Below are 25,347 nucleotides of genomic sequence, written 5' to 3'. Positions count from 1 at the left end.
TATATAGTTTAAGTATTTGTGTCTTTTTTTTAAATTGAATTTAACTGTCTAGTGCATTCAGCTGTAATAATAAACTTTTTTTTTGTAGATATTTAAACAAAGCTAACGTGCATAATTTAGAAATTTGCAAACAGATTGAAATGAGAAATGACTAAAAAAATTTTAAAAACATTCTGCGATAATGTTGTTTGTGTTTGGTACATGATTTTCAATTTAGCTTACTCAGGAATTGTTCTGTAATATAACTTGGTAAGTTGGTTGGCAGTCTAAACATCCATCTAGGGAGATATCTTTGTAGAAATTAATATTATTGAAATGACATGAAAAGACGATGTGAAAGCAAATTACATAGCCTTAGAGATCGAGACTCAATTAAAACAGGCTAATTGCTTTGCGCTCAAAATAAATGAATGATCCATTGTGTTAGTTATATAATAATGATTAATTAAGCACATTTATTAAATACGAGTAGAGTTTAAAGAACAACAACGATAACAATGATATTTGATGATACACTAATACTCAACAATATTTTGCTTATATGTATGTATGTATGTAGAAATTTCAAGCATTTAAATATATTATATATGAGCCATGATTAAATTCCCTAAACATGTCAATTTATATATAGTTGAAGCCGTAGCTGCCTTTTTACTGCTTTTCAGCTGCCTCAGACTGTTCCAGGTCATCGGCTGCAGCGCTGACTTCCTTCCAGGAGTACTCCATGTCCTCGGATCGTGTGAAACGCGAGCAGACGGCCATGCGTAAGAAGTAAACATCGCGTATTTTAGCGGGCACCATGTGAATGTTGCCACGTCCATTGATCCGCTTGAGCAGCGCTTCATTGCGCTCGTTGCTGCCCTTCAGCCGGAAGCAAACCAAACCCATGCTCACTTCAGCAGCCAGTTCGAAGCGCTTGTCCTGCTGGCAGAGATCGCCAAACTGCTTGGCAAAGCCGCAGTGGCGTCTGATATGTGCCTGCAGATTCTCGACACCGTACAGACGCAGCACGAACCAGAGCTTGAGGGCGCGGAAACGGCGGCCCAATGGGATTTGCCAGTGGCGATAGTCAGGTGCAGAGCCCTGCATGTCGTGCTTTAGGTACAGGGGATCAACATTGAAAGCGTTTACTACCCAGCTGGGGTCCTTCAGCCACATGGCCGAGCAGTCGAAGTTGACCAGCATCCATTTGTGTGGATTGAAGTTGAACGAGTCAGCCGTCTCGATGCCCTTCATGTGGTGACGGTACTCGGGGCAGATGAATGCTGAGCCAGCATAGGCCGCATCCACATGAACCCACACGTTGTACTTGTTGGCCACAGCACCGCACTCATCCAGTCGATCAAAGGCACACGAGTTAGTCGTGCCCAAGGTAACAACAGCGTAGAAGGGTATTAGGCCAGCAGCCAAATCCTCTTTGATTGCCTGCTCCAAGGCATCGCCACGCAGACGATTATGCTCATCAGCCGGAACCGAACGCAACTTGACGCCGCCCAGGAGACCAGCTCGCTCCACAGAGGAATGAGCCTGGGCCGAGGAATAGCCCACCAGCTTGCCAATGATTGTGTGCTCATCCCACTCCGGATGTTCCTTCTTAACCTGCTGTATCTTCTTGGCCTTGGCGCCCAGCAAAGCTACCAGAGTCGACTCGCTGGCTGTTCCCTGAATCACGCCGCCACCTTTTCCTCCGGAGCAGGCCAAAAATTCAGCTGGCAGATCCAGCATCTTGCCCAGCCAGTCGAGCATAACCACCTCCAGCTCCGTGCAGGCCGGACTCGCTATCCAAGTGAATCCGATGCAAGCAATCGCTCCACTCAGCATGTCCGCTACGATGGCTGGATACGAGTTGGCTGTCGGGAAATAGGCATGGAACTTGGGGCTGTGCCAGTGGGTCACACCGGGCATGATGACTCGCTCAATGTCCTTCATCACATCCTGCCAATTCTCCGGCTTCTCTGGCGCCGCATCCGGTATCAATGGCTGCAAATAGCCTGGCTTCACCTCGGGCAGCACCCGCCTGCAAAGAGGAACAACAATTACATTAGTCTTATTTTATTAGCAGCCATTCAAAAAGCTACACAAAGTGCGAAATTTAATTAAGTTTCAGTGACGACCCAGCAACCACCCAACTCAATGCTCCTTTAAATCAATATCAATGTGATGACAGGGTGTTGAGTGGCAACGTCACATGTTGAATTATTTCTATATACATATTTGGGCTGGACATGATCGTATAAGTTAAAAAAGTATTCGAATCCTACAGAATATCTTCTTAAGCTCTTAATGTATTCCTGTAAGCTATCAGATTGCCTAGTACATATAATTTTGATATTGAAGTACACGATATTAAAATGTATACATATCATATGTATATTGTATATACACATAAAATTTAGATTACTTTTAGCATCTTTAATGGACAATTTAGTTAGCAAGTGGACAATATACATATTTTCCTTAGTTGAAAAGAAAAATTTATTCGCATTGTATTTACTTACATTTAAAAAAATTTACAAATTAACTTACAAATTAAAATAACGAAATATTTGTTTTTCAGTTATACATGTCCTCTAAAGCATTTTTCCAGTTATCCCAATTGGAAGAAATAAGCTAAGCTATTCTTAGGTGACTTTGATCAGAATATATACCAGGTCTCTGAATTGAAATATAATAAGATTTATTACCATATTAATCCACTGATACTAAAATAAAATTATGTCTCGCCTGGTAACTAGGGTATATAAACTGTAATCCATTTGCTAAAATTGTGGTTCTAGTTCAAATTCTAGTTCTAAAACTTCGATTTCCTATGCCTCAAAGAGTTTAGCTGTTAAGCTAGTAGGAAGTAGGAGTGTAAGGAAGTATATATACATTTGTATAAACTATTTCACATATAAAGTATCGCTTAGACTCATAATCTACTTTCATATAGACGGAAGATCAATCATGATCATTTTCAATCATTGATATAAAGTTTGCACGCTACAAGATACAAATATAAAATCAATATCCAATAAGTCATTATTCGAAATTAAATAAGCCAAGATTAGAAACGTTTCTTATAAGTTCACGCATTGAGCTCAGATATTTCCAAGGCAATTCCAACAGTGAATCGCTCAAGAACAATGTACAGGTGAGCGCTGTGGCCGAAGCTATATAACAATAATAATCATAATAATGCCGACCTTGACACGCCAACTAACAGACGGCTAAACCTTATAATGTTGTAATTAATGCCATTGGCAAAAAAGAAAAAAAAAAGTTAAAACTCGTGAAAGGTTTCAGCTAGAAGGCCGAAACAGGTGAGCAAATCTAACTCGAGAAACTTTCCCATTGACTCAGCTGACTCAAGCATTGTGGCAAAAGGTTATTGAAATGAGAATAATATAAATATAAATATAATAATGCAAAATTTGGAAAATTTAAAGCTCGAAAATCATTTATGTTTCGAATAGAGTCGAAAGTGAAATATGCAAATATAAACTAAATTATGTTGGAATCTAAATAGAAATGGCATGTCAGGTATACTTTTTATTTGTAGTTTTACAAAATAACTTGTTAACGTTTCTGGACCACTGTGCAATGTATCGATCGATCATTCACATGCGGAAATTAAAAGAGTGTTACTAACTATAGGTCAATCAGAACGAACTTTCAAATTGAATCGGAATTGGCATTCATGCCTGAGGTCAATTCAAGTCAATGAAGACGTCATGTATGCATGGAATACATGAAGTGATAATTGAATTGTGACTGGTTCGCCCACTCACCTGTCGCGCACATTCTCCAGGTAATCGGCTATATAATCAACCATTGATTTGGCAAAGTCTTTGAATTCGGGCGCTTCCATATCGATCTGTAAATGCAATTCCAGCAGTCACATTAATTATTACATTTAATTAAATTCACATAAATGTACTAAAAATAAAAAGATAATAACAAAACCAAAACCAAACCAAACCGAATACTCACCGAGACACTGGAATCCAGTTTATCTACCACCAAAGTTTTAGCTTTTGCCTTACTCTCACTTGGCAAGGGCATATTAGTATTAGTAGAACCTTTGCTCATGATTGATGATATATAATGAATATATATAGCAAATGCTGCCTTTGTTATAAATGAATGAATTAAATGTTAGTTAAATGTAAATGCTGTATAAGTATATGTAAACAGCTGCATGTGTAATGTAGATGTGTTGAAAGCTCTTAAGTCTAATAATGCTAATCAGTATAAGTAATGTAATGTAAATATGCTGTAATGACAATGAAGCTTAAATAGAATCACAGATTATAATATTAATTAAGTAAAAAAACATTGCACAGACACCATAATAATCAGTAACACAGTAAAACTTATAAATATATATATATTTAGATATTTAAGATAATTAATTGTCTAATCAAGATGTCTACAGTGAATTAAGAGGATATAATCACTAACCACTCTGGTTAGTGATATAATTGTCTTGAAGCAGACTACATTAATCGAATTGGTAAACATGTAGAAGAGTAATGCGGTCCAATTACAAAACGTAAGTAAGTCAATAGGAATCCAACCTAAAAACTTATAGAAGAGACCTACAGAGATCCAACTAACAAACTATATGATGTTGTTTCCAATTTGCAAAATACATTATTTTCTCCATAGTCCTTAGCCAACCAAATATACTCTACAATTTTTGAACAAGTATTAAAATATTTTACACTCTGTTTTAGTCTCAATGAATTTTTACTTATTTTATTTGAGGTAAATTAAGCTTTTTAGCATTATATTTTCGATTCGATTTGGCTAAACTTAACTAACATTTACTGTTTTACTTATCTTTTGTATTTATCCAATTTTTCCAAGTGTATTAGAATACATGTTTAAGCAATAGAGCAAAACAATGTTGTTTTTTTTTTTTTTTTTTTTTTTTTTTTTTTTTTGCATATTTGTTTGCTTGACTTTAGTCACAACAAAAACCTTGGGAACAATCAAAAGTTAATCCGCGTGCAGTTACATTTTTACTGTTTAGCATTAATAAAGGTACGTGGAAAACCTTTTGCAAAGCAAACAAGTCAAGACAGAGTTGTTTGGCCTTGAGGCTCAAATGTAAAATAAGTAAAAGCAACAAGTTATAGAAACCAGATCAGAACCAGATCCAACTAACCAAAAATTGATAAGACTGTCGTTTGGAATGTTGAAGTTGACCAAATAGACAACAAGGCTAAGTGCTGAATGCTGAGTTAAGTTAAGTTGCGTTGAGTTGAGCTTTGATTTAAATTAAAGCACATCTTAAAAGGTCATTTGGCAGCATGTATACGCATTAAGTATACGCTCCATTGCTTCAGTGTGATTATTATGTTATGTATTTTCAAGCACATTAATTGTTTAAATATGACCAAGAGGCACACGGATAGCAACTCACATATATACATATACACACACACACTCACTCACCGTTGTGCACTTAAGTTGACTGCTTTTAATTATTTGCACTTTTTTTCGTCTTGACTATCACTGAGCTTATGTTACGTTAAGTTACGTGACGTTACGTTGGTTGCTCGTCTATGATTTAGTCAAGAGGTGCCCGCTCTGGCGTCCGTTAGCCAACTGAGTGCTGCTCGTCGTTCGGCAAGACCTTTTAAAGCATCGCCTCGCCTCGATTCGCTCCGCCTCGCTCTGTGAGCTTTGTGAGCTGCGAGTGCAGCCGCAGGACCGGTTCACTCGCTTCCCTCAATCGCAAATCTCAAAACGCTGAACTGAAATTGAATAAATTAATTTGTACTATAAAATAACAAGTGTGCCTCGGTGTGCATATAATTTAAATGTACTTTTGCTAACAAACCAAAAAAATAATTTTTTTTTTTTTTTTTGCACACGCTGTCATTTTCACACAAAGTGCATTACACCTGCGTATGCAAGATGAGAGAATATATTTCAGTCAAGCTCAAGACTGAATTAGCTTGCGTATAATCCAGTTTTTTAACAGTAAATAAAACAATTCCCTCACTGTGACTCATCCGTTGTGATGGGGATTCCTCAAACTAACAGAGGCGATAAACATGAATTGAATAGTAAACGAGAAAGAAGTATAAAAAATATTTCCAAGCAAAATCAAAAAACTTGAATTTACATTTAACGCTCGATTTGCCGGACCAACTATAGAAATTGTTTTTGTAACGTTAACTCATAGATAAAGCAAAAGACAGAGAGAGAGTGAGAGAGAGGAAGAGAGGGACTACATTAATGTATGCTGACGTATGTATATGCTACGCTCCGCATTATTTGCGCTCTCTATGTCCATTCACATTCCATGACGTCCACTCTCTTTAGATTCTCTGTCTCCTTCCCTCCTTCTGTGGGCAGAAGGAGTTGGCGCCACCCAACTGTTGCTGAGTGTGTGCGTGTGCCTGGCATTTCAACGAAGCCACTTTGGCAAATCACTTGAATGAATCAACAGATTTTTGCCATGGCAACCGTTAACTTTTCTCTTATTGTGCTGTCGCACAATAGCCCACCCCCATGGGGAAGCGTTTCAACTCTAATGAGTGGAAAGGAGGGAGAAAATGTTGATTTTCTTACTCGATGCTGAAGTACTTCTATTTGATTTATGGCTGACTTGAGTTGAAATACTGAGGGTTTGTGTGACGGCGCCCAGAAGTGGGGGATTACATAAACAAGCAGACAAAGCTCAAATGGATTCTGTATGCAGTGATAAAAATTGCTTTTGGAAATATTTAACATAGATAGATGAAAATAACTTTTGCCCTGATAAGCCTTAACCTTCTGTCGAGCTAAGGATACCGAAAAACTTCACCATTCATAGTCAAATGTTGAGCAATTACAAAAACAAGAGTAGAGTCAGTGAATATAGGTTTTTGTTTAATTTATATTCTAACTTATTTATACTAAAAGCAATCAACCGTATCTTTGTACAAAAATCAATGATTATAGGAAAGCTTTTATTTTTAAATTCAAAGATTATGTTAAAGTTATCTAACATCTTTTCAGAATCTGTGTATGTCATAATATCTCTATTAATTTACTAGTTTAGATTAGTAGGCAATCGAAACATGATGACATACATATATTATAAACGTTGATTGTTGAACATAAAGAAGATCTATATGCTTCTAAATAAAAATATAGTACATTTGTATATATGTATTTTTATGTATTTACCAACTTTTGTGTTTTTTGTTGTTACTTTCTAAAAAATAGAAAGAATCAAATATATATTAATGTCCTCAAGATTCAGACACGCCCTCTCCTACACTTATTCTCAAAAAAACCAAAATAGTTTGCAGCCAAATAACACGTAAAGATAAGGGAATTTTTATAAATGATTAGTTAGTATTTTTTTTATTTTTTTATTTTTTTTTTACTAATCATTGTTCAACTCTTCAATGATAGTGAGAGTAATTTATAGTGATGTTTATGCATGTTTTCTAAAAGACCAAATGGTTGAGCAGTGCGAGGATTAGATTAACAGTTCAGTAGACGATTTTTCTTATAAGATTCAAATATAAAGTAAATAAAAACAAAAAATTAAAAAAGATATAAAAGTAAAAGTAGGGATATTCTTAGAGAATCTAAATTACGAACAGGAAAAGAAGAAAATTCTATATAAATAAATCTGTTGTAACTCACAACATCAGGTGGCTTAGGTTGATAATTTAACCGGAAAGACAGAGATAAGCCACATTTGAAGGAAACATACGTATGTACATACGTATATTGTACTCCGTTCAAATTCGTGGGCCGAGTTTAAATATTGCATTTTAATATTAATATTACAAACTCCAAATATTTAGGTTTCATATTTAATATGTATTTATTGTGTTGAATTCTTTTGTTCACATAACAAATTTTTGAATAGTCCAGCAACATGTAAATCGATTTCGCCCATTCCATCTGAGTGCTGCTCAGATGCTCGCACAAATTGTTCAGTTGGCAACAACAAAAGTTGAACAATATATAGGAACAGGTAATCAAAGCGCAAAAATGATCAAATGTTGGCTGATTGGTTACTGCGGACGAGCGATGAATGCAAAATGCAGAACACGTTGCTGTGATGTTTGATTTAGAAACAAAATCGAAAGTACTTAATAAATGCTACAGGTAGTTACAACTTAAGACGATGAGGCACGAGCTCTACTGCGCCAGGGTTGAGGGCAGATTCAGCAGGGTGCTTTGTCCGCTGGGCAAATAGGCGACGCCACGAGACCTCGATAGCTGATAGGCGATGTCTTCGGCAGCTTCAATACGACGCAGCTCAACCAGACCATCGCCAGCCTCACCGAACGACCTGGCCAGCAAATCGGCAGCAGCGGCATCACCCTCAGCTGAAATAATGGAAGCCAACTTCTGTTGTTCTGCTTTCTCGACGACAAATCGTGCCTTCTCGGCCTCCTGCTGGGCCACCTGTTTCATTTCCACAGCCTGTGTGAATTCACGTCCAAAGGTCAAGTGAGTCAACGAGATGTCATCCAAGATGAAGCCAAACTGCTTGGCACGCACAGTCAACTCCTGGGACACACGTTGCGACACCATCTAAAGATGACAAACATCTCTTTTTAATTTATGTTTAATACAGCAATAAATTATTTGAGCTCACCTCACGCTGTGTAATCAGCTCACCGGCATCGAATTGAGCGACAACGGCCTTAAGCACCTCAGGCGCAATCGAAGGCAGCACACGCTCATCGTAATCCTGGCCGAGAATCGTATAAATCTTTGGTAGCTCATCCGGAATAGGGCGATACAAGATACGCAGCGTAATATTCACATTCTGCAAGTCCTTGCTGCCGGTTATCACTGGAACATTTCTGGGCTGGGAGCGGATATCGAATATAATGGGTCGCTGCACCCAAGGTATGAAGAAGTGTGTGCCTTCACCAACAACATGCTCTTTTATGCCGGTGAAGCGATCGAAAATCACAGCCCGATGGCCACCATCAACATTATATAATGCGGAGTTCACAACGCCGCCGAGCAGAGCAACGCCAAGACCCATTTGGCCAATGCGGTTAAAGAACTGAGCAGCCATTATACTTAAAAACACAAAAACAGAAAATTATACAGTTTATATAAATTAGTAAATGTCTATTGTGTATATGTTTATGTAAATCATTGGAAAGCCGACTCAGTTTCACATTTCATCAGATTTATAGGTTAGAACGTCATGTAAACTTGTCAAGTGGACAGCTTACGCTTTTATTAAGGTATATAGTATATTTTTCTTGTATAAATATTTACAATAAACAGTTTAACTAACTTTTTAATTGATTCTGCGTTAGTGAAAAATGTATAATTACGCTAAAGTTTTACAATATTGCTCGCTTTATTAAAACCGCACGCAATGAAACGACAGCTGACAGTGTTGAAAAATGCCAACAGCGGCAATGTGAATGCGTGCTGATGATTAGTGCTGCACATTAGGTACAAATATCGATATGTCGATAGATTCCACAATATTTTAAGAAAAAACAATTCAAATATTGTTTTTATAAAAATGTGTCCAGATTCATTTATTGCGTCATCTCCGCACGTCCGGCTCCTTTAGGCATTTTTTTGTTAGTCGAATCCTCCAGCTCCTTTGCCTTGTAATAATGGGGTGCTACCTCCAGGAGCCATTTGCTTTCAATCTCAATAACCTGACGCATGAACTCCTTGGAGGTGAATACTAGCTCATGATAGAGCACCCATCGTGGCAGCTCCTCAAACAACGAAGAATTGGGATGTATCATAACCGTTTGATTGTGCTTAATTGTTTTGTAATTTCCGCCCTTCGACAAACGTGCCACGTGATAGAAGTAGCCTGCCGTCGCTGCCTTCCTCACGTTAATTGTCTCCGGCAGACAGCTAACCATATCGATTTCCACTCGCTGCATTAGACCAACCAATTGTTCGCGCACATCTCGTGCCCGTTTCATGGAGCGATACTGTATAAAGTTCTCGTAGCACCATTGCGTACTATAATCCGTCTCCGCCCATTGATTATAGACCTGCAGCAAGCTCAGATGATCGCCATGCATATGATTGAAATTCTTTCGCGCAGTATCAGCGTGTATGATCTTATCCTTGGGCCGGTAGAATATGGCGCTATTAACTGACAGCATGGCCGCTATGGTGACCATCTCCTCAGAGCACTTATACCTGTAAGATAAAGAAGAAAAGATTTTTACATTTATCAATAAACAAAAAAAAAATAAATAATTGCAGCACATACTTTTCGCTGGCTAACAGCATTTTGCCCATCATAGGATCAACAGGAAATTCTGCCATGCGTCTGCCCAGTTTGGTTAATTCACCATGATGATTGAGTGCACCCAATGCATATAGCTGTTCCAGTGCCAACACTAACGTTTCGTGGGGCGGCGGATCGAGGAAATCAAAGTGTATCAGATCATTAATGCCCAAGGCTTTGAGCATGAGCACCGCATTGCCCAGATTGATTCGACAAATTTCCGGCACTGTATTCTCCTCCAGCTCGTGCTTGTATGCCCAGGCGGTGTACAGGCGAAAACATTTACCGGGTGCCGTACGGCCAGCTCGTCCCGCTCGTTGGTTAGCCGAAGCCTTCGAGATGGGCACCACCATCAATGATTCCATGCCTGTTCGTGAATTGAAATTGTTTTGCTTAGCGAAACCCGGATCAATGACATAGATGATATTGTCTATGGTCAATGATGTTTCCGCAATGTTCGTAGCAAGGATCACTTTGCGTGCATTCGGCGGCGTTGGCTCAAAGATTTTGGCCTGCATGTCGCTTGGCAGATTGGCATAGACTGGAACAACAATGAGCTCGCGAATCTTGGAGCCCAAGCGCTTGACACGATCCTGCAACACCTCCTGACACGTCTCGATCTCGTCCTGGCCAGTGAGAAATACCAAGATGTCGCCAAGTGGCTGCGTAGCATGAATCTGCAGCACGGACACACAGCAGGCATCAATATAATCAGCCTCGGGTGCTTTCGTATAGAATATGTCCACCGGATACCGTCTGCCGGGTATGCGGAAAATGGGAGCATCATCGAAGAAGGCAGAGAACTTCTCGGCATCAAGCGTAGCGCTGGATATCAGTAGCTTAAGCTCCGGTCGGAACCGTGCTATATCCTTGACAAGTCCAAACAGAATGTCCGTATGCAAAGTGCGCTCGTGCGCCTCATCAATAATCATGACGCTGTAAGAGGCCAGATCTGGTTCAGAGAGGAACTCTCGATGCAGTGTGCCATCTGTCATGTACTTGAGTATGGTGCGGTCTGAAGTGCAGTCCTCGAAACGGATGCTGTAGCCCACCTCGTTGCCCAGCTTAACGCCCATTTCTTCAGCTACTCGAGCCGCCACGGACATGGCAGCCACACGACGCGGCTGCGTACATCCAATCATCTTCTTATCCGCCGTGAAACCTGCCTCAACAAGGTATTGCGGTACTTGAGTGGTCTTACCAGAACCAGTCTCGCCCTCAATGATCAGCACCTGATGCTCTCTTACAGCTGCTATGAGATCCTCCTTAAAGGGATAAACCGGCAACGATCTGCGTGTTTCTTCCAAAGTCATGCGTTTGCGTTCCTTTTCTGTTAGCTCCGTTTCCTTGGCAGCCTTTTCGCGACTACCATCAAGCGTTAGGGCCTGAATGAAATCAATCTGATCGTCAAGCAACAGCTCATATTCCTCCTCAGCCTTGGCATCTTTGGCACCAAACTGAAAACGCGCCGAGGCCAATTGTTCAGCCTCCCATTTCTTTTGCTCCGAATTGGGCTGCTTCTCAAAGTCATCCACCTCCACGTACTCCGCTGTAACACAAATTGTTTAATCAATATTTCTATATGATCTGATACTATACTTACATCGCTCGCCTTTCTTAAGATCCTGGGGCATGTGATAGCGCTGAATGCGCTCCAGTTCACGTGCCTTTTCATGCTCTTTAGCTATATTCAACAGCTGTTTCTTGTACTGACGTTCCTCCCGTTCCCGCTTGGTTAGCCTAAAGATCTCAAATGAAAATTAAATATGAACACATTTATATGGCAAATACCTACACGCTCTCCTCAAAGAGGTACTCGTCGTCGAGTATATCTGCTTCTAGCTCGGCAACTTTGTCATCCTTGCGCTTCTCCAAGTACTGTCGACGTGACTGCACACGCAGATGTGGCACAATCTTATCTCGATCCTCATGCTCTAGTTTCAGCCGCTTGGTAGCTTCTTCAATTGCCTTGCGTCCGCCTGTAGCTTCGACCACTTTGCGGGTTCGCTCCTCATCGCGTTGCTTTAAGCGATTGGCAAACTCATCACGTTCACGCAAATCCTTAATACGGGACTCCTCCTCGCTGTCGGGTTCTTCGGCACTGCTGCTACTGCTGGCTGTGCGTTTACGATTTTTACTCGACATATTTTAGTAAAATACACAATTTAAAGCCAAACAACAAGGGCAGTTGCCGGCTGCTTAGACTAATACGCTGTTCATAATACATTTAATATTGTATATCGATATATGAAGTAAACAAATATGTTATCATTTCTATTTAACGTGCTATCGAGCGGGAGAGATCATAATAAATCAAGAAGATCTTTTATTATTTATATATATATTACTTTAACTTAAATTAATTTAGAGAAAATAAACTAAACACTATCAAATATTACCATTCTATTAATATCGCAATACATCGATATTTTTATACCTTTTAAAAAATCGATTACTTTTCGCGCGCTACGTGCAGCCCTAGTTCTCGAAACGCACAATTCATAAACTCATATTTCCAGTAGTAAACAACACAATTTTGAGCATGTCTCGTCAATTAAGCTTTTGTCCACAACAAGAATATGAACTCATTGAATACCCTGGCCGCGTGGTCAACACAGATCGCATGCTGGCCACCTTAGGTGGCATTCTCAACATATCCAAGGTAAGACATAATATAAAGATTAATTTCAATAAAAATGCTTATAATTTCCTATGCAGGTTCTGGGAGATGAGAAGAAGCGCTTGGAGTTGCGTTTTCATCCGGATAATCCATATAACAAGCCCGCCTTCGGTGACTGTACAGACAAATCGGGTGTTTTATTATCAGTAACTGTGCGACGCCATAAACGCGACAAATCGCGCCCACCTCAACATTTTGTTCGTGTCCTGGGCCATTGCAGTCGAAGCTTCTCATTTGAATGTAAGTAAGGCATACTGACAATTTGAATATGATTAACAGCAGAAACTGCTACTGGTAGCTCTTTGTGACTTCCAGTACCTGCCGCTGTGGCGCACACCCAAAAGTGAGAGCGCCACTGCCGCAACGGAGCTGAAATATGCACTGGATCAGTTGCAGCCGCGCGATGTTTCGGACGTGGAATATTTCAGGTGAGCAACACAAAGCATGGAATGAAATAGAATAGAACTAATAAAAAACATTGCCTTGCAGCCGGCCGCATCCGCAGCTGTTTTGCCTGCCAGAACTATTTGCACGTGTTGACGTCGTGCACAGTGGACACTATCGCATGGATGGCACTGACGATGGAAGCCACGAAGTACTGGGTGTACTGGCCAAGTCTACATATGACAATCACGATGTCGTCTCTTTCAATATGCAGGATACGTTTCCCACTCAGCCAGATGGGCAGGTACATAAGCGCCTTAAGGTCAAATATGTGTCGGACGAGCAATTCGCACGCGTTAAAAAACTCTTCGATGAAATTCCGATCTGGACGCGGGTAGCGCTGCTCTACGAGTCGGGTATCACCAACGAAAAACTGAAGTGCATAATACCCTCGCTGGCATTTTACTTCAGCAATGGCCCTTGGCGGACGATGTATGTACGCTACGGCTATGATCCACGCAAAGACTTTAAAAGTCGATATTACCAGACATTTGACTTTCGCTTACGCTTCGGCTCGGGCGTCTCGGAATTCGTTTACTCCCGCAAGTCGGCAAAACAGAAGAGATCTTCAACGACCGCCAACGACGATGTGAAAAGTGAACTGGTCCAAAACATCGACTATCCATATTTCGATGGTCAAAAGTTGCCGCGGTCTAGGCAATGCATGCTACGATATTGCGATGTGCGATTGCCCAAAATACAGGAAATGCTGGAAAAGATACCCACACCGTTAACCGGCGCTGTTTGCAATGAGCGAACCGGCTGGCTGCCACCTAGCTTTGATTCACAGCTGCGACAGATTGTGTGCGCGATGATCAGCGAGTTGTTGCGTAATCATTATCGAAAAGAGCATCTGACTGCCGAGGTGGAGGCCGTACCCCAAGCCGATGGCGAAGCCGAAGCCGAGGCTGATGCTGATGCTGAGGCTGAGGCTGAGGCTGAGGACGAGGAGTATTACATAGAAGACGAGGAAACTCAAGAAGAGGACATGGATGTGGATGAAACACCCATTGCCGAAAATATCGTCGACAAGAATATTGAACAGTTGCTTAACAATATTACAAACTAATCTTACAAAATTCACAACGACGTAATCTGTGATCTACTATAGTTTAGTAATATACTTAATAAAAGCCTTACGTTATATGTAAGATCAAAAGTTATATGTATTATGGAAAGGGCGAAACAGGTTTTGAAATATATATGTATTTGTGCAAATGAGGATTAGTTTAATACATGATCAAGCTAGGCAACAAATGTAAATGTAATACGTACTAGCAGAGTTGGGAAAAAATGCTTAAGGTGAACGTGACGATTAAAATAAACCGATCTGTAAACTTTGTCCAGATTGTAATGGTTTAACAGTGTTGAAAACAGAGCTGCTCTGTTAATTTGAAATACTTAACATCACTCAAAGTGGACAGCTGTAAAATTTTTTCAGTATTAAAAGACTCAACAGTACACAATTGATTGTAACTTGATATGCAACATGTCTGTTAAATTAACAGAATAACTAACGCCGCTTTGAGTGAAATTTGAGAGTTTAACAGCAATGTAGCAGAGAGCTCACAATTTGTGATCAAAAATTGAAGCATTGCTTAATAACTCATTTTTTGGGGAAGAGGTTTATGGGTATAGGACGGAGATTTTCCAACCTTCAGGAGTTCCGTTTTCCACAATGCTGGGGAGAAACCAGAAGAAAGTAGGCTACAATTTATAATTCTGATCGATTCTCTGAACATGAATAAAATTTTAATTTCCGCACTTTAACGGTGTTTGTATGTTCAGCAACATTTTTGTATTTTTATAAAAAAAAAATATTTTATTAGTGTAACAAAAAAAAAAAAAAAAAAAGGATTTTTTACTTTTAAGTACCTTTTATTGAATATTTTGAAAATTTTTTGTAAGTATATTTACGTTCATTGATTGCTTATATAGTGAGTTTAAATATAAATAAATGTAAATATATATACTTACTAATCAAGAGATATAATGGACGAGGAAGAGAAAATGGACGTAGACATTGAAGCAGGCTCTGGCTGCGAGCCTGAGCAGATCAATCAACACGATTCAAGAATGAAAAATTATATTCGCGCGGCCAAAATATGGAATCGAATGCCCTTGCATCAAAGAGAAGCATATCGCAATATATACGAAGATACAGAGCACAGTCCAAGCTGCGTGGAGATGGATGAAAGCGATTATGACAGTGAGGACGATTGTCCAATGAATGATCCCAATGTTGGGAAGGCTCCACGCTATACACAAAGAAAGAGAATAAACAGTCCGATACACAAAACGACGGCCAAATGTGTCAATCAACCACGTGGTAAGCGCAAGAAGCCCAAAAAATGGGTCAAACCGGGCCCCGTCACAAATAATGCTTATCTGAACTTCGTGCGTACGATTCGCCGTAAATATTGCGGTCTGCAGCCTAAACAGCTAGTAATACTCGCGGCATATGAGTGGAGGAATCTGAGCGACTCTAAGAAAGAAAAATATCGTCGTCAGGCAAGGCAGCATTACTTACTATAAATTTACATATACATCTGAAAACATTTAACCATAATCTTACCTCTTCCTCTTCCTCCACATATAGGCTTACGAGATCAGTGCCATGGAACGCGAAAAACGCCAAACCAATTACAAAAGGCAGCGACGCACTCATTGCCACTGTTAGCGCAACGTCTTCTGTTTCCATTTTAAAAGTGCGAAATTTCCAAATTTTCAGTGTACTTGTCTCAATTGGGCTTACAAATAAAAAGAAAAACATTTCAGAATAATTTTTTTTTTCTTTTCAAATTACGGTATTTCAGTTAGGCATTTGAGGGAGAATTGGCTCTTTCTGCCTGCCTTTCACTCATTAAATCCATGTACATTTTGTTGATCATATAGATTGCTTGCAAGTACTATACGGTACGGTGGTAGTGATTTATTTGTTTTTTATTACAAAATCAAGATTTTTTAAAATAATATTTTAAAGTGAAATTTACAAATTTTCAGTAGTCAAAAAATAAGTTGTATTAAAACCATATAAACTATCAATATACCATTTTTAGAGCTTCCTTAGTCATAAATATTTTTAAAATTTTAATTGGTCAATAAATAAAGTTTCATAAAAACTATATCAACTGACCATATTCCATAATTAGAGCTTTGGTCTTAGAGTTAATACATGTTTATATCCGGTTTTATTACAATAGTTTTGAATTGTTTCAAGTTTTCCAACGTTGGGTGGTCATAATCTTAGCGAGGAAGGAGCTAAATGCCAAGAGTTGAGCATTAAGTATATTTAAGTTTTAGTATTTGTATTTGTAAGCAAGGGTAATCTGATTGCCTACTATTCAAATAGCTTATCTTAGAGATAGGTTATTGCATTTAATACTTGATTGAGCGCTGTTATGATAATCAAGCAATAAACACCTAACCTACGACGATCTGCATCAATCTATTCTCATATCTCTATACATTATCTCTTTCTATTAGTTAGTCTTTGCTATCAGTAGAGTAATATATAAAAATTGTGGCATTTTTCAATATTTGCTTCGTTTTCTCTCATATCAGTTAGAGATTGGCTCGTAGAACTTTTCAAAGAGCTATTAATTTCAAATTTATGTGAACTATTAAAATATATTCCGACAATAAATATTTCAATCTCTCAATAGGCACGTATAGCTCTCACTCTTCTGATTTAGCAAATTAAAAATAAAATGTTGAGTAAACTGCAAGACCTACATAAATGCCTACATGAAACCAGATATATGCATACATGGATAAATAGGTACATAGACACACAGATACGTAGATCCATGGATACATAGAGAAAAAGATACATAAGTAGATATATCCACAGATATATAGACATATCGATAAATATAGATATGGATATAGATATATGACACATACGTAGATACATATATGTATATACCGACAGATATGTATATACGATCCATAGATTAAATACATGCAAGCACTGAGCAACAGCAGGATAGAGCACTCTTCATAGATAGATACAGGTATATATGGAGGTACCGTCATAGATATGTATAATGATACAAATATTATGTAGTCGAACAAATTATATTTTTGCTTTATTGAAGTTAACATTTAGCTGAAGTTCATTTCAAATTAGCTGAGCTACTTCACAAGCATAATTCTCTTTCATTTGCTCAGCAGACTTTTCTAGGCCTAAAGTATTCGCCACTATAGGCGTGCTTCTTTATTATACGTGATACGGACGTAAGTTATTTAATGCAAAGTATATTAAAGCTTCAAGCGAACATAGTTTTTTGAAATATAAATGCTATAGCTGAAGATTTGATGGGGCGCTTTAAGGCTTGCAGCGATCGAGGAAACGAGGATAAAGGCAAACGTCACGGATGTGATAGCGGTTGAGCAGCCAGCAGAGGAAGCGCTCCAGACCCAGGCCGTAGCCACCGTGGGGCATGGTGCCGTAGACCCGCTGGTCTGTGTACCAGTAGTATGGCGCGGGATCGATGCCCTCGCGCGCATAGGCCTTCAATATTTCGTCGTTATCGAAGATCCTCATCGAACCGCCAACAATTTCACCCACATTGGGCAACAGTACATCGACGCTTTCGGTGAGCCGTTGGTCGTCCTGGCAGCGTGACATATAAAACGATTTGATCTCAGCTGGGAATCTGATCAACAGAATCGGCTCGTTGATGGTGTCCGTCATCTTGCGTTCGGGCGCCTCGGGTATATCCTCGCCAAACTCGTAGAAGGTGCCATCCTCCTTGGGCACATTGTTCTCTTTCAGCCATTTGATGGCGTCCACGTATTCCATGCGCTTGAATGGCTTCGTTGGTGGCTTAAAATCAGGATTGAGCTCCTTCACTATGTAGCCCCACGGCGACTTCAAAATGCGATCCACCACATCACAGATCAAGTCCTCGATGCGATCCAGCAAATCTTCAAAGGTCAAGAAAGGACACTCGGCCTCAATGTGCGTATACTCGGCCAGATGACGACGCGTGCGACTCTGCTCAGCGCGATAGCTTTGTGCAATGGTAAACACATCGCCTAGGGCCGGCAGGCAGGTCTCCAAGTACAGCTGCGAGCTCTGGGTGAGGTAGGCCTCTTCGCCGAAATACTGCATCTTGAACAGCGTGGAGCCGCCCTCGACCTGGGTCTGGACAAGCGTGGGCGGCGTTACCTCGTTGTAGCCGCGATCTAAGTAATGCGCACGGAACGCCTGCATCACCACGGAGCGCATCTTGAGCACCTTCGAGGTGTTCTCGCCACGAATCATGATGTGCCTGTTATCCAGCTGGACATCGGGATGCGCCTCCTCGTTGAGTATGGCATCGGCGCCGCCCGGTGGTGCCAGGCCAATAAGCTCCCAATAATCCACAATCAGCTCATGTCCACCCGGAGCTGTCTTGCCTTCCGGCACCACTTTCAAGGTGCCGTAGAGCACCACGGTGCTCTCGGTGCTCAGCACCAGCGCTTCGTACGTCTGGCAAAGCAGATCATTCAAGACGCACTGCAGGAAGCCGCTGCCGTCGCGCAACGTGATGAAGATTAGGGATTTTCCCTGCCGGCGCAATCGATGCACCCAGCCGTAGATTTTGACACGTGCATTGCGGTAATCGGCACCCTTTTCGATGCGTATCCTTTGGGCTGCCGGCAAGCTGGCGTCTTCACTGATCTTCACCTTGCGCGCCTCCTCCAGATTCTGGGCACGCTTCTCAGCATCCACGGCCTCGCGCTGTAGCTTATCGGCATTCTTCTGGCTCTCGCGCACAAATATCTTTTGGAGTTTCTTCAGCTGTGACTTGGCTGCCGGTTCGTAAAGCTGGCTGGCCTTTGGATCCTTGCTATCCACATAGATTGTGGGGAAGGGCTCCTTAGCAGCATGACGCATTGCTTGCAAAATTGTTTTATAGGGATTTGTCTCGCTGCCATCGCCTGACTCATCGCTTCCACGCTTTTCCGATGTAAAAAGCGCACCTAAAATTACCAGTACATGAATAAAATGCACAAATATTAAGAACTTATATCGGCAAATACACAAACACATAAGCAAATGTACACAGAACTACATACATACATACACATGTATTGGCAACGTGGACGACCTAAAATGCCGCATACACATTTATTGTTCGCTAACTTGAATACTTACTCATGGTTAGATCAGCCATTTGTTCCGTAGGCATTTTGCTTGAATTATGACAAATATTTTTCCAAGTAACAATTTTATAAGCTCACAGCTTGCTTAGAAAAACTGCACTAAAATTGCATCAGCTTATATGTTGCACACAGAAAGAAGAATGTTGGTATATTAAGGCAATGGGACTTTTTTTAACAGTGTGGCATAACATTTTCCCTAATATGCACTGATATTAACAGACAGCATGAATTTCTGGTCTAATAAAAAACACTAGACTAAACATATGCTATGATTATATAAATTATATTATTTAATTTTAATAGTTAATTACTTCAACTAGTCTCAAATTAATGTTATTATTAATAACATTAACAATATTTAAACAGCTGTTTCGATTAATACCATATATCGACTAGTCGATTAATACCATTTTGAGCAACAAACGTAAACATCCAGGAAAAAGTAAATACAATTTTTGCAATGCCCGTTGAAAATAAGTATGCATACAAAACAGCTAGACAATAATTAATACTTTACACAAAACTGTAATTTATTTAATTTCAGCGTAAAAATATTGCCCAAATCGGTGGTATGCGAGGAGAGTACACTACGTGGTGACATCACCTTTTCCGCTGGCTGCGTTGTCCATCCCAGTGCAACGATTATTGCCGAAGCTGGTCCAATTATCATTGGCGAAAATTGTATTGTGGAAGAGTATGCAACCATTGCACATCGTTTGGCAGACGGCGCCAGCTATGATACCAATAATATTCTGAGCATCGGCAGTCACAATGTGTTTGAAGTGGGCTGCACTGTGGAGGCGGCACGGATCGGCGACAAGAATGTATTTGAAAGCAAGAGTTTTGTGGGCCGTGGAGTGACAGTGTCCAGTGGCTGTGTAATTGGCGCTGGCATTCAAATGCGCACCGCTCAGTTGATGCCCGAAAACACCATTGTATATGGCCAGCAGGCGCTTCAACGCGAGGCCATCGAGAAACAGGGCTCGCAAACATTGCAGATCGACTTCCTAAGGAAGGTGCTGCCCAACTATCATCACCTGCGCAAGCCAAACTATGATCCGAAGAAAGCACGCAGTGTTATCTAGATCAAAAGTAAAGACTCATTTCCATAGGCTAGCATATATGTATACGTATAATATATTAATTTATCTCTACAACTGTGGCATTAAACGTATTCATCTCTTTCTCAAATGTTTCTATTGTATGATCGCACAGCGCCTCCAGATCCTCCAGCCCCCGCTTGAGCAGATCTATCGCACGCTCTCGATGCGACTGTATGCGGAAATGTAGCTTCTGCTCGGTGGGATGTGGTATCGTATAGCCGCAGAAATCGACCTCCGGATAGCGAGCTATAATTGTTTTCAGTGCATTGCCTAGCGTGTGGCCCTCGTTAATAAAAACAAATGTGCGGGAGCCATCGCCATTTTTCTCATCACCGGCAAGCTAAGACACGCAGACTTTAATTTAGTTTCTAATTTTCATTCAGTTTATTATTTCAGTAAATACCTCTGCTAATGCGCCCATTGTGCAATAAATTCAACAGTTTCTCTAAACAGATTGTTTTCATCAAAAACGTGTGCAGTACTTATCGGAGCTTCTGCAGCCATGGCAACCCTGTGCTGTGGCTATCGATAAGAAATATGTTGCTGGCTGTCGATGTCTTGCAACACTCGTGTTCTTCTTGCACAGACAGCGAGAACACGCTCGAAATTTAGTCATTGCGAATTTAAAAACACAACAATGTTATTATTTTGTAATTAGTGCAATCGTTATTTAGGACGCAACAACGATACGGTTATACATTTTTAGTGTAATTCAAAGCCTGTAACTGAAAAAAAAAGAAACATAAATTGGCAAACCTAACAGAAACACAAGCAGCAGCATAAGCATATTGCAAACATTAAAACGCCGCGAGTGTGTTTGTATTTGTGTTTGTGCAAGTGCATACATGTGGCTATGCGTACGTGTGTGCGCCTGTGTTTGAAATCAACAAAAAGTCGTATACAGCAGAAAAGGCGGCAAAAGAAACACAACGGCGACTGCACATGATATGCAAAGCGAGGCGGCAAAAAAAAAATGCAACTGCAAACATAATTATTTTGTGCAATGCATTTAACGTGAACGTCGTGAACGTCTTATTGCTCCAAAAGAAAACAAAAAAAAAAAAAAGCACCGACATTTCGAACGAGCACAAGACTTTTTTGCAGCACTTCGCTTAGTGCGTCAATGCAGACAGGAATAAAGAAAGAAACGGCGAAAATAAACTGCAGTGAGGCAACAATAACAACAAGCACAACAGCAGAAACGCCGAATGGAATACAGGTTTGTGCAAAAGCAGCAAATAAATCAAATAAGAAAAAAAAAACTTCAAATCAGCTCTTTGTGTACATAAGTGCACCTAAAGTATATTTTTATTGAAAATATATTTACCAAAAACGTGTCATTTTTTATGAATTTCTTTTTGTTGTGATTACCACGCCTCCCCTCGTTGTAGTGTATGTACCAAGCATCAGTGTGTGAGTCTGTGCTTGCTATACATACATCACACAGACACACTAAATTTGAAATTATGCAAATTCATGCACATAGCCAGCCGTTGCGCTGCTGACGCCGAGCGTGCGCAAAGGCGGAAGCGTATGCTAGAAGACCAGTTCGCGCTGCCAGCGTTCAATTCTGTTATTCTTTTTTATTCGCTGTTATTTCAATACATACGCTCCTAAACATAATAAGTGTTGTACATAAAAGATTGTATATTTTATGTACATATATTATTAGTTTAATAGTTGCTAGGTCGTTCGGTTCTCCAACCTATTTCATATATATTTTATTTTTATTTTTATTTATACATACATGTTCTGCCAGAAAATAATGCCCTGCGACTCATTCGTTTAGTGGTGGTGGCGGTGGCAGCAGCGCCGTCAGCGTCGTCGTCATCGTTGCTCACATCTGTTGTTTGTTAAAGCAGCCTGTCTTTGACTGCTCGCTCGCCTGTCTCTTTGCTTGGTGGTGACTAATGCAAAACCATGTTCCGTTATCTCAAAACGTTTCTCACGTCCCGGTGTCCAATCCAGATCCACACCCACACATACACAAACGCACACAGCTGAAGCGTGTGTTGTAATAGCGGAGTTTTAAATGAGTGAATGTGTGAGTGTCATTGGCTGGCGCCGTTTCATGTTTCACTCAATGTAATGCGTTCCTCTTACATATACAAACATATTTGCAATTTGGTCTAGTTGCGTTTCGTTCTCTACTCGTTCCCCCCATTGTGTGAACCCTTTGGAAGTGCATTTGCATGTATACATACATACATACAATACACATGAATAGCATGTGTACAGTGGTGTGTGCGTATTAGTGCTCTTAAGTTCATTACAGCAGCTGCTATATTCATGCTCATCAGCATATGGCATTTTTGTTTGATCGAGTTATGTGGATCAATTTCTTTATACAGAGATGTTAATATGACTCAAAGGGAAATGCAGTATGTCCATATTGTTTATTAGACATACTTCCGAATTTATATTCATATACAGGGAAATTTATAAGCTGCACCGTTAGACTCTTCTTAAATAGAAAGAGATATTTGATAATAAACAGCATCTAGAGTAGTGATTACACAGAAAAATATCAACTAATCGGACCTTAAATGTAGTTCGATCCTCCGTTCGCTAATTTTGTTTTCGATTTCCTGCTGTAAATATTGAGAGGAATATGCGAAACAATGAGAATGAAATGCTGTCTCGTTTTGCCATACATGCATATAAATACGTATAAGTATGTATGTAAGAACGTAAACATATTTGTGTCTGGCCGGGTCACAGGCTTTTTGCCAGCATCGTTTGCTTGCTGGCTGTCTGGCTGTCAAGGGAACAACGACGACCGCGGCAGACCATGAAAACTAAAAACCCTGTCCGGGCGTCGTCAACACAGACAAGGCAATGGCACATACCACGGCAACATCCTGTGCAGCAACCACGAAATAACAAAAAAAAAACACACAGCCATAAAGCAAAGAGAAGAAAAAACCTGTCATCTGCTGGCTGGCGTTCCCTTGCCGCTTACAAGTTTGGATTCGCCCAGACTGCCCAGCCGCCTGCATCCGATACAGCTTCGACGATATGGATATAAAAATATGTACACAAGTGTGTATGTATGTGTATATGTGTACCTATGGCGAAAACAAACACGAAGAGGACATTGAACGCCATCGTTCGTTCGTCCATCGTGAGAGCTACAGACAGGAGGCGGCGGTGGCATTTTTAGAATTCCAAAAATCAACAAAACAAAAAGCAAATGTAGAGAGCAGAGAACAGAAATAACAAGAAAAACAATGACAATTCAAACAGGGCCAGTGCTAGGGAACGTCTGGCAGCACTGCAACGTCCAGTTTTTGTTTCCAATTTTGTTTTTGAAGCTGCATAAGTGATCGACTTGATGCACGCTGAACATCGATATATTCATTAGGTATACACGTTAAGTGTCTGCTTACTTCACTATTACGAGTCCTTAGTACCAGGGCTGCACAATGAGCAAGCATAATCTGCCTAAATGATATTTCCAGATCCCAACGTACTATCGATAAAAATGTACATTTCATTAACTTGGATATGCAGGCTTACTGCACGTGCACATGGTTCGCCATTAATCCTCGTGACTAGGGCTGACCAATAAGTAAGCATAATTTGTAGAAACGATATTGCCAGATCACAATGTTTTATCGATAAAAAGGTAGATTGTGTTAACTGTCTATCGAGTCTGTTTCTTGCAAATCATAGCTCATTTTGCATGGATATATTAAAACTTTGTGCTTTAATGTTTAACTACGTAGAAGAGCCTTGTGTATAAGCTGTGAGTACATAAAATAGAGTATATATGTATATTTACTTATAAACACCCATATATGTATATATCTTGGCTACCCCAGCGGCAATGTCCTGTGCAAAACAGCATACAGCGTGCACATGTATACATATATACAGCGTGTGTATGTGTGTGTGTGTGCAGTTTCATTTCGTTTTCGTTTCATTTTTTGCCATCGCCTGTTTCTGCTTCCTTCTTTTATTGTTTTACTTTTACAGCTGCCACTTTTTCAACTTGCATTTTTGCCCCTCTCGTTTATTTATCCTCCTGCTCCTGCTGTTGCTGTGCGGCTGCCTTTGTTGTTGTTGCTTTGTGTTTTTGGCAAGGGTGGAATACACAGCGCTCGACGCTTCATCGCAGCCGTCGCACAAAACAAAAATTTATAACATTCGTACGTCTGGCTTTGATCCTTTTGGGTTTGCTTTTATTATTTTCATTTATTCATTTTGTTTTTTTTTTTTCTTCCTTCATGGCTCAGACGTCTGTCTGGCCACCACCATCAACAGCGCCACCCCTAGTTGAGCATTAGAGGGAGAAAGTGTCTTGCAAATAAATAAATAGTCATGTCAGCCATAATATTAATGCCCCAAAATAGATGGAAGGTGGTGTGCAGAGAGCTTACGTTTGGGGGCGACGGACAGACAGACGACGGCGTTGCTAATCAACCCTCTGGGGCGCTGTTTGCACGACAGCAACAGCAAAGCAGCAACAACAAGTTGAAGATGAAGAAGAACAAGCAGCAGCAGCAGGAGAAGAACCAACTGCAGCCTCCCCCAAAATATATATCGCAAGTCGGCTTGTGCGTGGGGTCAATAAACTTTCGCGCCACCGTCTTTCGCCGTGTGCGTGCGTGCGTGTGTTTGTGTGTGTGTATGAGAGAGACACAGCACATGCTCTGGACCATTCCAGACAGAAACATACCAAAAAAGCAGAGAATTGAAAACCGGGTAGCGGCTTCCTTTTCGCTAGT

General features: G+C 40.3%; 9 protein-coding genes and 1 long non-coding RNA gene across 15 annotated transcripts in view; 4 read left to right on the top strand and 6 right to left on the bottom strand.

The window, feature by feature from the left end:
• Positions 1 to 427: 427 nt before the first annotated feature.
• LOC6576173 (aromatic-L-amino-acid decarboxylase) lies at positions 428 to 5,611 on the bottom strand. 2 transcript variants are annotated; one of them, XM_015165033.3, is made up of 3 exons: positions 5,443 to 5,611; positions 3,771 to 3,856; positions 428 to 2,017 (listed from the first exon to the last, which is right to left on the bottom strand). In XM_015165033.3, the coding sequence occupies exons 2-3, from the start codon at positions 3,848 to 3,850 to the stop codon at positions 652 to 654; spliced, it is 1,446 nt and encodes a 481-aa protein (XP_015020519.1). In that variant the 5' UTR covers positions 3,851 to 3,856; positions 5,443 to 5,611; the 3' UTR covers positions 428 to 651. The 2 variants fall into 2 exon arrangements, with proteins under 2 accessions (XP_015020519.1, XP_002002172.1); XM_002002136.4 differs by lacking the exon at positions 5,443 to 5,611 and adding an exon at positions 3,973 to 4,106.
• Positions 5,612 to 7,794: 2,183 nt separating this feature from the next.
• On the bottom strand, positions 7,795 to 9,372 carry LOC6576172 (protein l(2)37Cc). Of its 2 annotated transcripts, XM_002002135.4 has the most exons (4): positions 9,263 to 9,372; positions 8,603 to 9,038; positions 8,115 to 8,538; positions 7,795 to 8,054 (listed from the first exon to the last, which is right to left on the bottom strand). In XM_002002135.4, exons 2-3 carry the CDS (start codon positions 9,032 to 9,034, stop codon positions 8,140 to 8,142), a joined length of 831 nt encoding a protein of 276 aa, XP_002002171.1. In that variant the 5' UTR covers positions 9,035 to 9,038; positions 9,263 to 9,372; the 3' UTR covers positions 7,795 to 8,054; positions 8,115 to 8,139. The 2 variants fall into 2 exon arrangements, with proteins under 2 accessions (XP_002002171.1, XP_043864550.1); XM_044008615.1 differs by having other exon boundaries at positions 7,795 to 8,538.
• Positions 9,373 to 9,483: 111 nt separating this feature from the next.
• Positions 9,484 to 12,452, bottom strand: LOC6576171 (pre-mRNA-splicing factor ATP-dependent RNA helicase DHX16). The gene is made up of 4 exons (XM_002002134.4): positions 12,030 to 12,452; positions 11,838 to 11,974; positions 10,217 to 11,783; positions 9,484 to 10,143 (listed from the first exon to the last, which is right to left on the bottom strand). Exons 1-4 carry the CDS (start codon positions 12,377 to 12,379, stop codon positions 9,516 to 9,518), a joined length of 2,682 nt encoding a protein of 893 aa, XP_002002170.1. The 5' UTR covers positions 12,380 to 12,452; the 3' UTR covers positions 9,484 to 9,515.
• Positions 12,453 to 12,707: 255 nt separating this feature from the next.
• On the top strand, positions 12,708 to 14,517 carry LOC6576170 (general transcription factor 3C polypeptide 5). Its single transcript, XM_002002133.4, has 4 exons — positions 12,708 to 12,896; positions 12,953 to 13,154; positions 13,213 to 13,342; positions 13,404 to 14,517. The coding sequence occupies exons 1-4, from the start codon at positions 12,777 to 12,779 to the stop codon at positions 14,425 to 14,427; spliced, it is 1,476 nt and encodes a 491-aa protein (XP_002002169.1). The 5' UTR covers positions 12,708 to 12,776; the 3' UTR covers positions 14,428 to 14,517.
• Positions 14,518 to 15,222: 705 nt separating this feature from the next.
• On the top strand, positions 15,223 to 16,141 carry LOC26527341. Its single transcript, XM_015165031.3, has 3 exons — positions 15,223 to 15,261; positions 15,344 to 15,869; positions 15,958 to 16,141. Exons 2-3 carry the CDS (start codon positions 15,351 to 15,353, stop codon positions 16,036 to 16,038), a joined length of 600 nt encoding a protein of 199 aa, XP_015020517.1. The 5' UTR covers positions 15,223 to 15,261; positions 15,344 to 15,350; the 3' UTR covers positions 16,039 to 16,141.
• Positions 16,142 to 17,424: 1,283 nt separating this feature from the next.
• Positions 17,425 to 19,662, bottom strand: LOC6576169 (asparagine--tRNA ligase, cytoplasmic). Its single transcript, XM_002002132.4, has 2 exons — positions 19,507 to 19,662; positions 17,425 to 19,331 (listed from the first exon to the last, which is right to left on the bottom strand). Exons 1-2 carry the CDS (start codon positions 19,538 to 19,540, stop codon positions 17,689 to 17,691), a joined length of 1,677 nt encoding a protein of 558 aa, XP_002002168.1. The 5' UTR covers positions 19,541 to 19,662; the 3' UTR covers positions 17,425 to 17,688.
• A 224-nt stretch (positions 19,663 to 19,886) lies between these two features.
• Positions 19,887 to 20,705, top strand: LOC6576168 (dynactin subunit 6). Its single transcript, XM_002002131.4, has 2 exons — positions 19,887 to 19,991; positions 20,059 to 20,705. Exons 1-2 carry the CDS (start codon positions 19,975 to 19,977, stop codon positions 20,597 to 20,599), a joined length of 558 nt encoding a protein of 185 aa, XP_002002167.1. The 5' UTR covers positions 19,887 to 19,974; the 3' UTR covers positions 20,600 to 20,705.
• Positions 20,618 to 21,127, bottom strand: LOC6576167 (probable DNA-directed RNA polymerases I and III subunit RPAC2). The gene is made up of 2 exons (XM_002002130.4): positions 21,021 to 21,127; positions 20,618 to 20,957 (listed from the first exon to the last, which is right to left on the bottom strand). Exons 1-2 carry the CDS (start codon positions 21,036 to 21,038, stop codon positions 20,655 to 20,657), a joined length of 321 nt encoding a protein of 106 aa, XP_002002166.1. The 5' UTR covers positions 21,039 to 21,127; the 3' UTR covers positions 20,618 to 20,654.
• A 72-nt stretch (positions 21,128 to 21,199) lies between these two features.
• Positions 21,200 to 25,347, top strand: part of LOC6576166 (brain tumor protein) — a 36,381-nt gene continuing 32,233 nt past the window's right edge. For all 4 annotated transcript variants that reach the window (XM_044008613.1, XM_015165029.3, XM_032729342.2 and 1 more), the window contains exon 1: positions 21,200 to 21,836. The gene's annotated coding sequence lies outside the window, so the exon portion shown is untranslated. The remainder of the gene's footprint in view (positions 21,837 to 25,347) is intronic.
• Positions 21,887 to 23,483, bottom strand: LOC122757177. The gene is made up of 2 exons (XR_006357104.1): positions 22,365 to 23,483; positions 21,887 to 22,230 (listed from the first exon to the last, which is right to left on the bottom strand). It is a non-coding gene; the product is annotated as an uncharacterized LOC122757177 (long non-coding RNA).

The sequence above is a fragment of the Drosophila mojavensis genome, unplaced genomic scaffold, assembly GCF_018153725.1.
Source record: "Drosophila mojavensis isolate 15081-1352.22 unplaced genomic scaffold, ASM1815372v1 contig_36, whole genome shotgun sequence".
Classification (NCBI taxonomy): domain Eukaryota; kingdom Metazoa; phylum Arthropoda; class Insecta; order Diptera; family Drosophilidae; genus Drosophila; species Drosophila mojavensis.
This window is presented reverse-complemented; position numbering and strand designations above follow the sequence as displayed.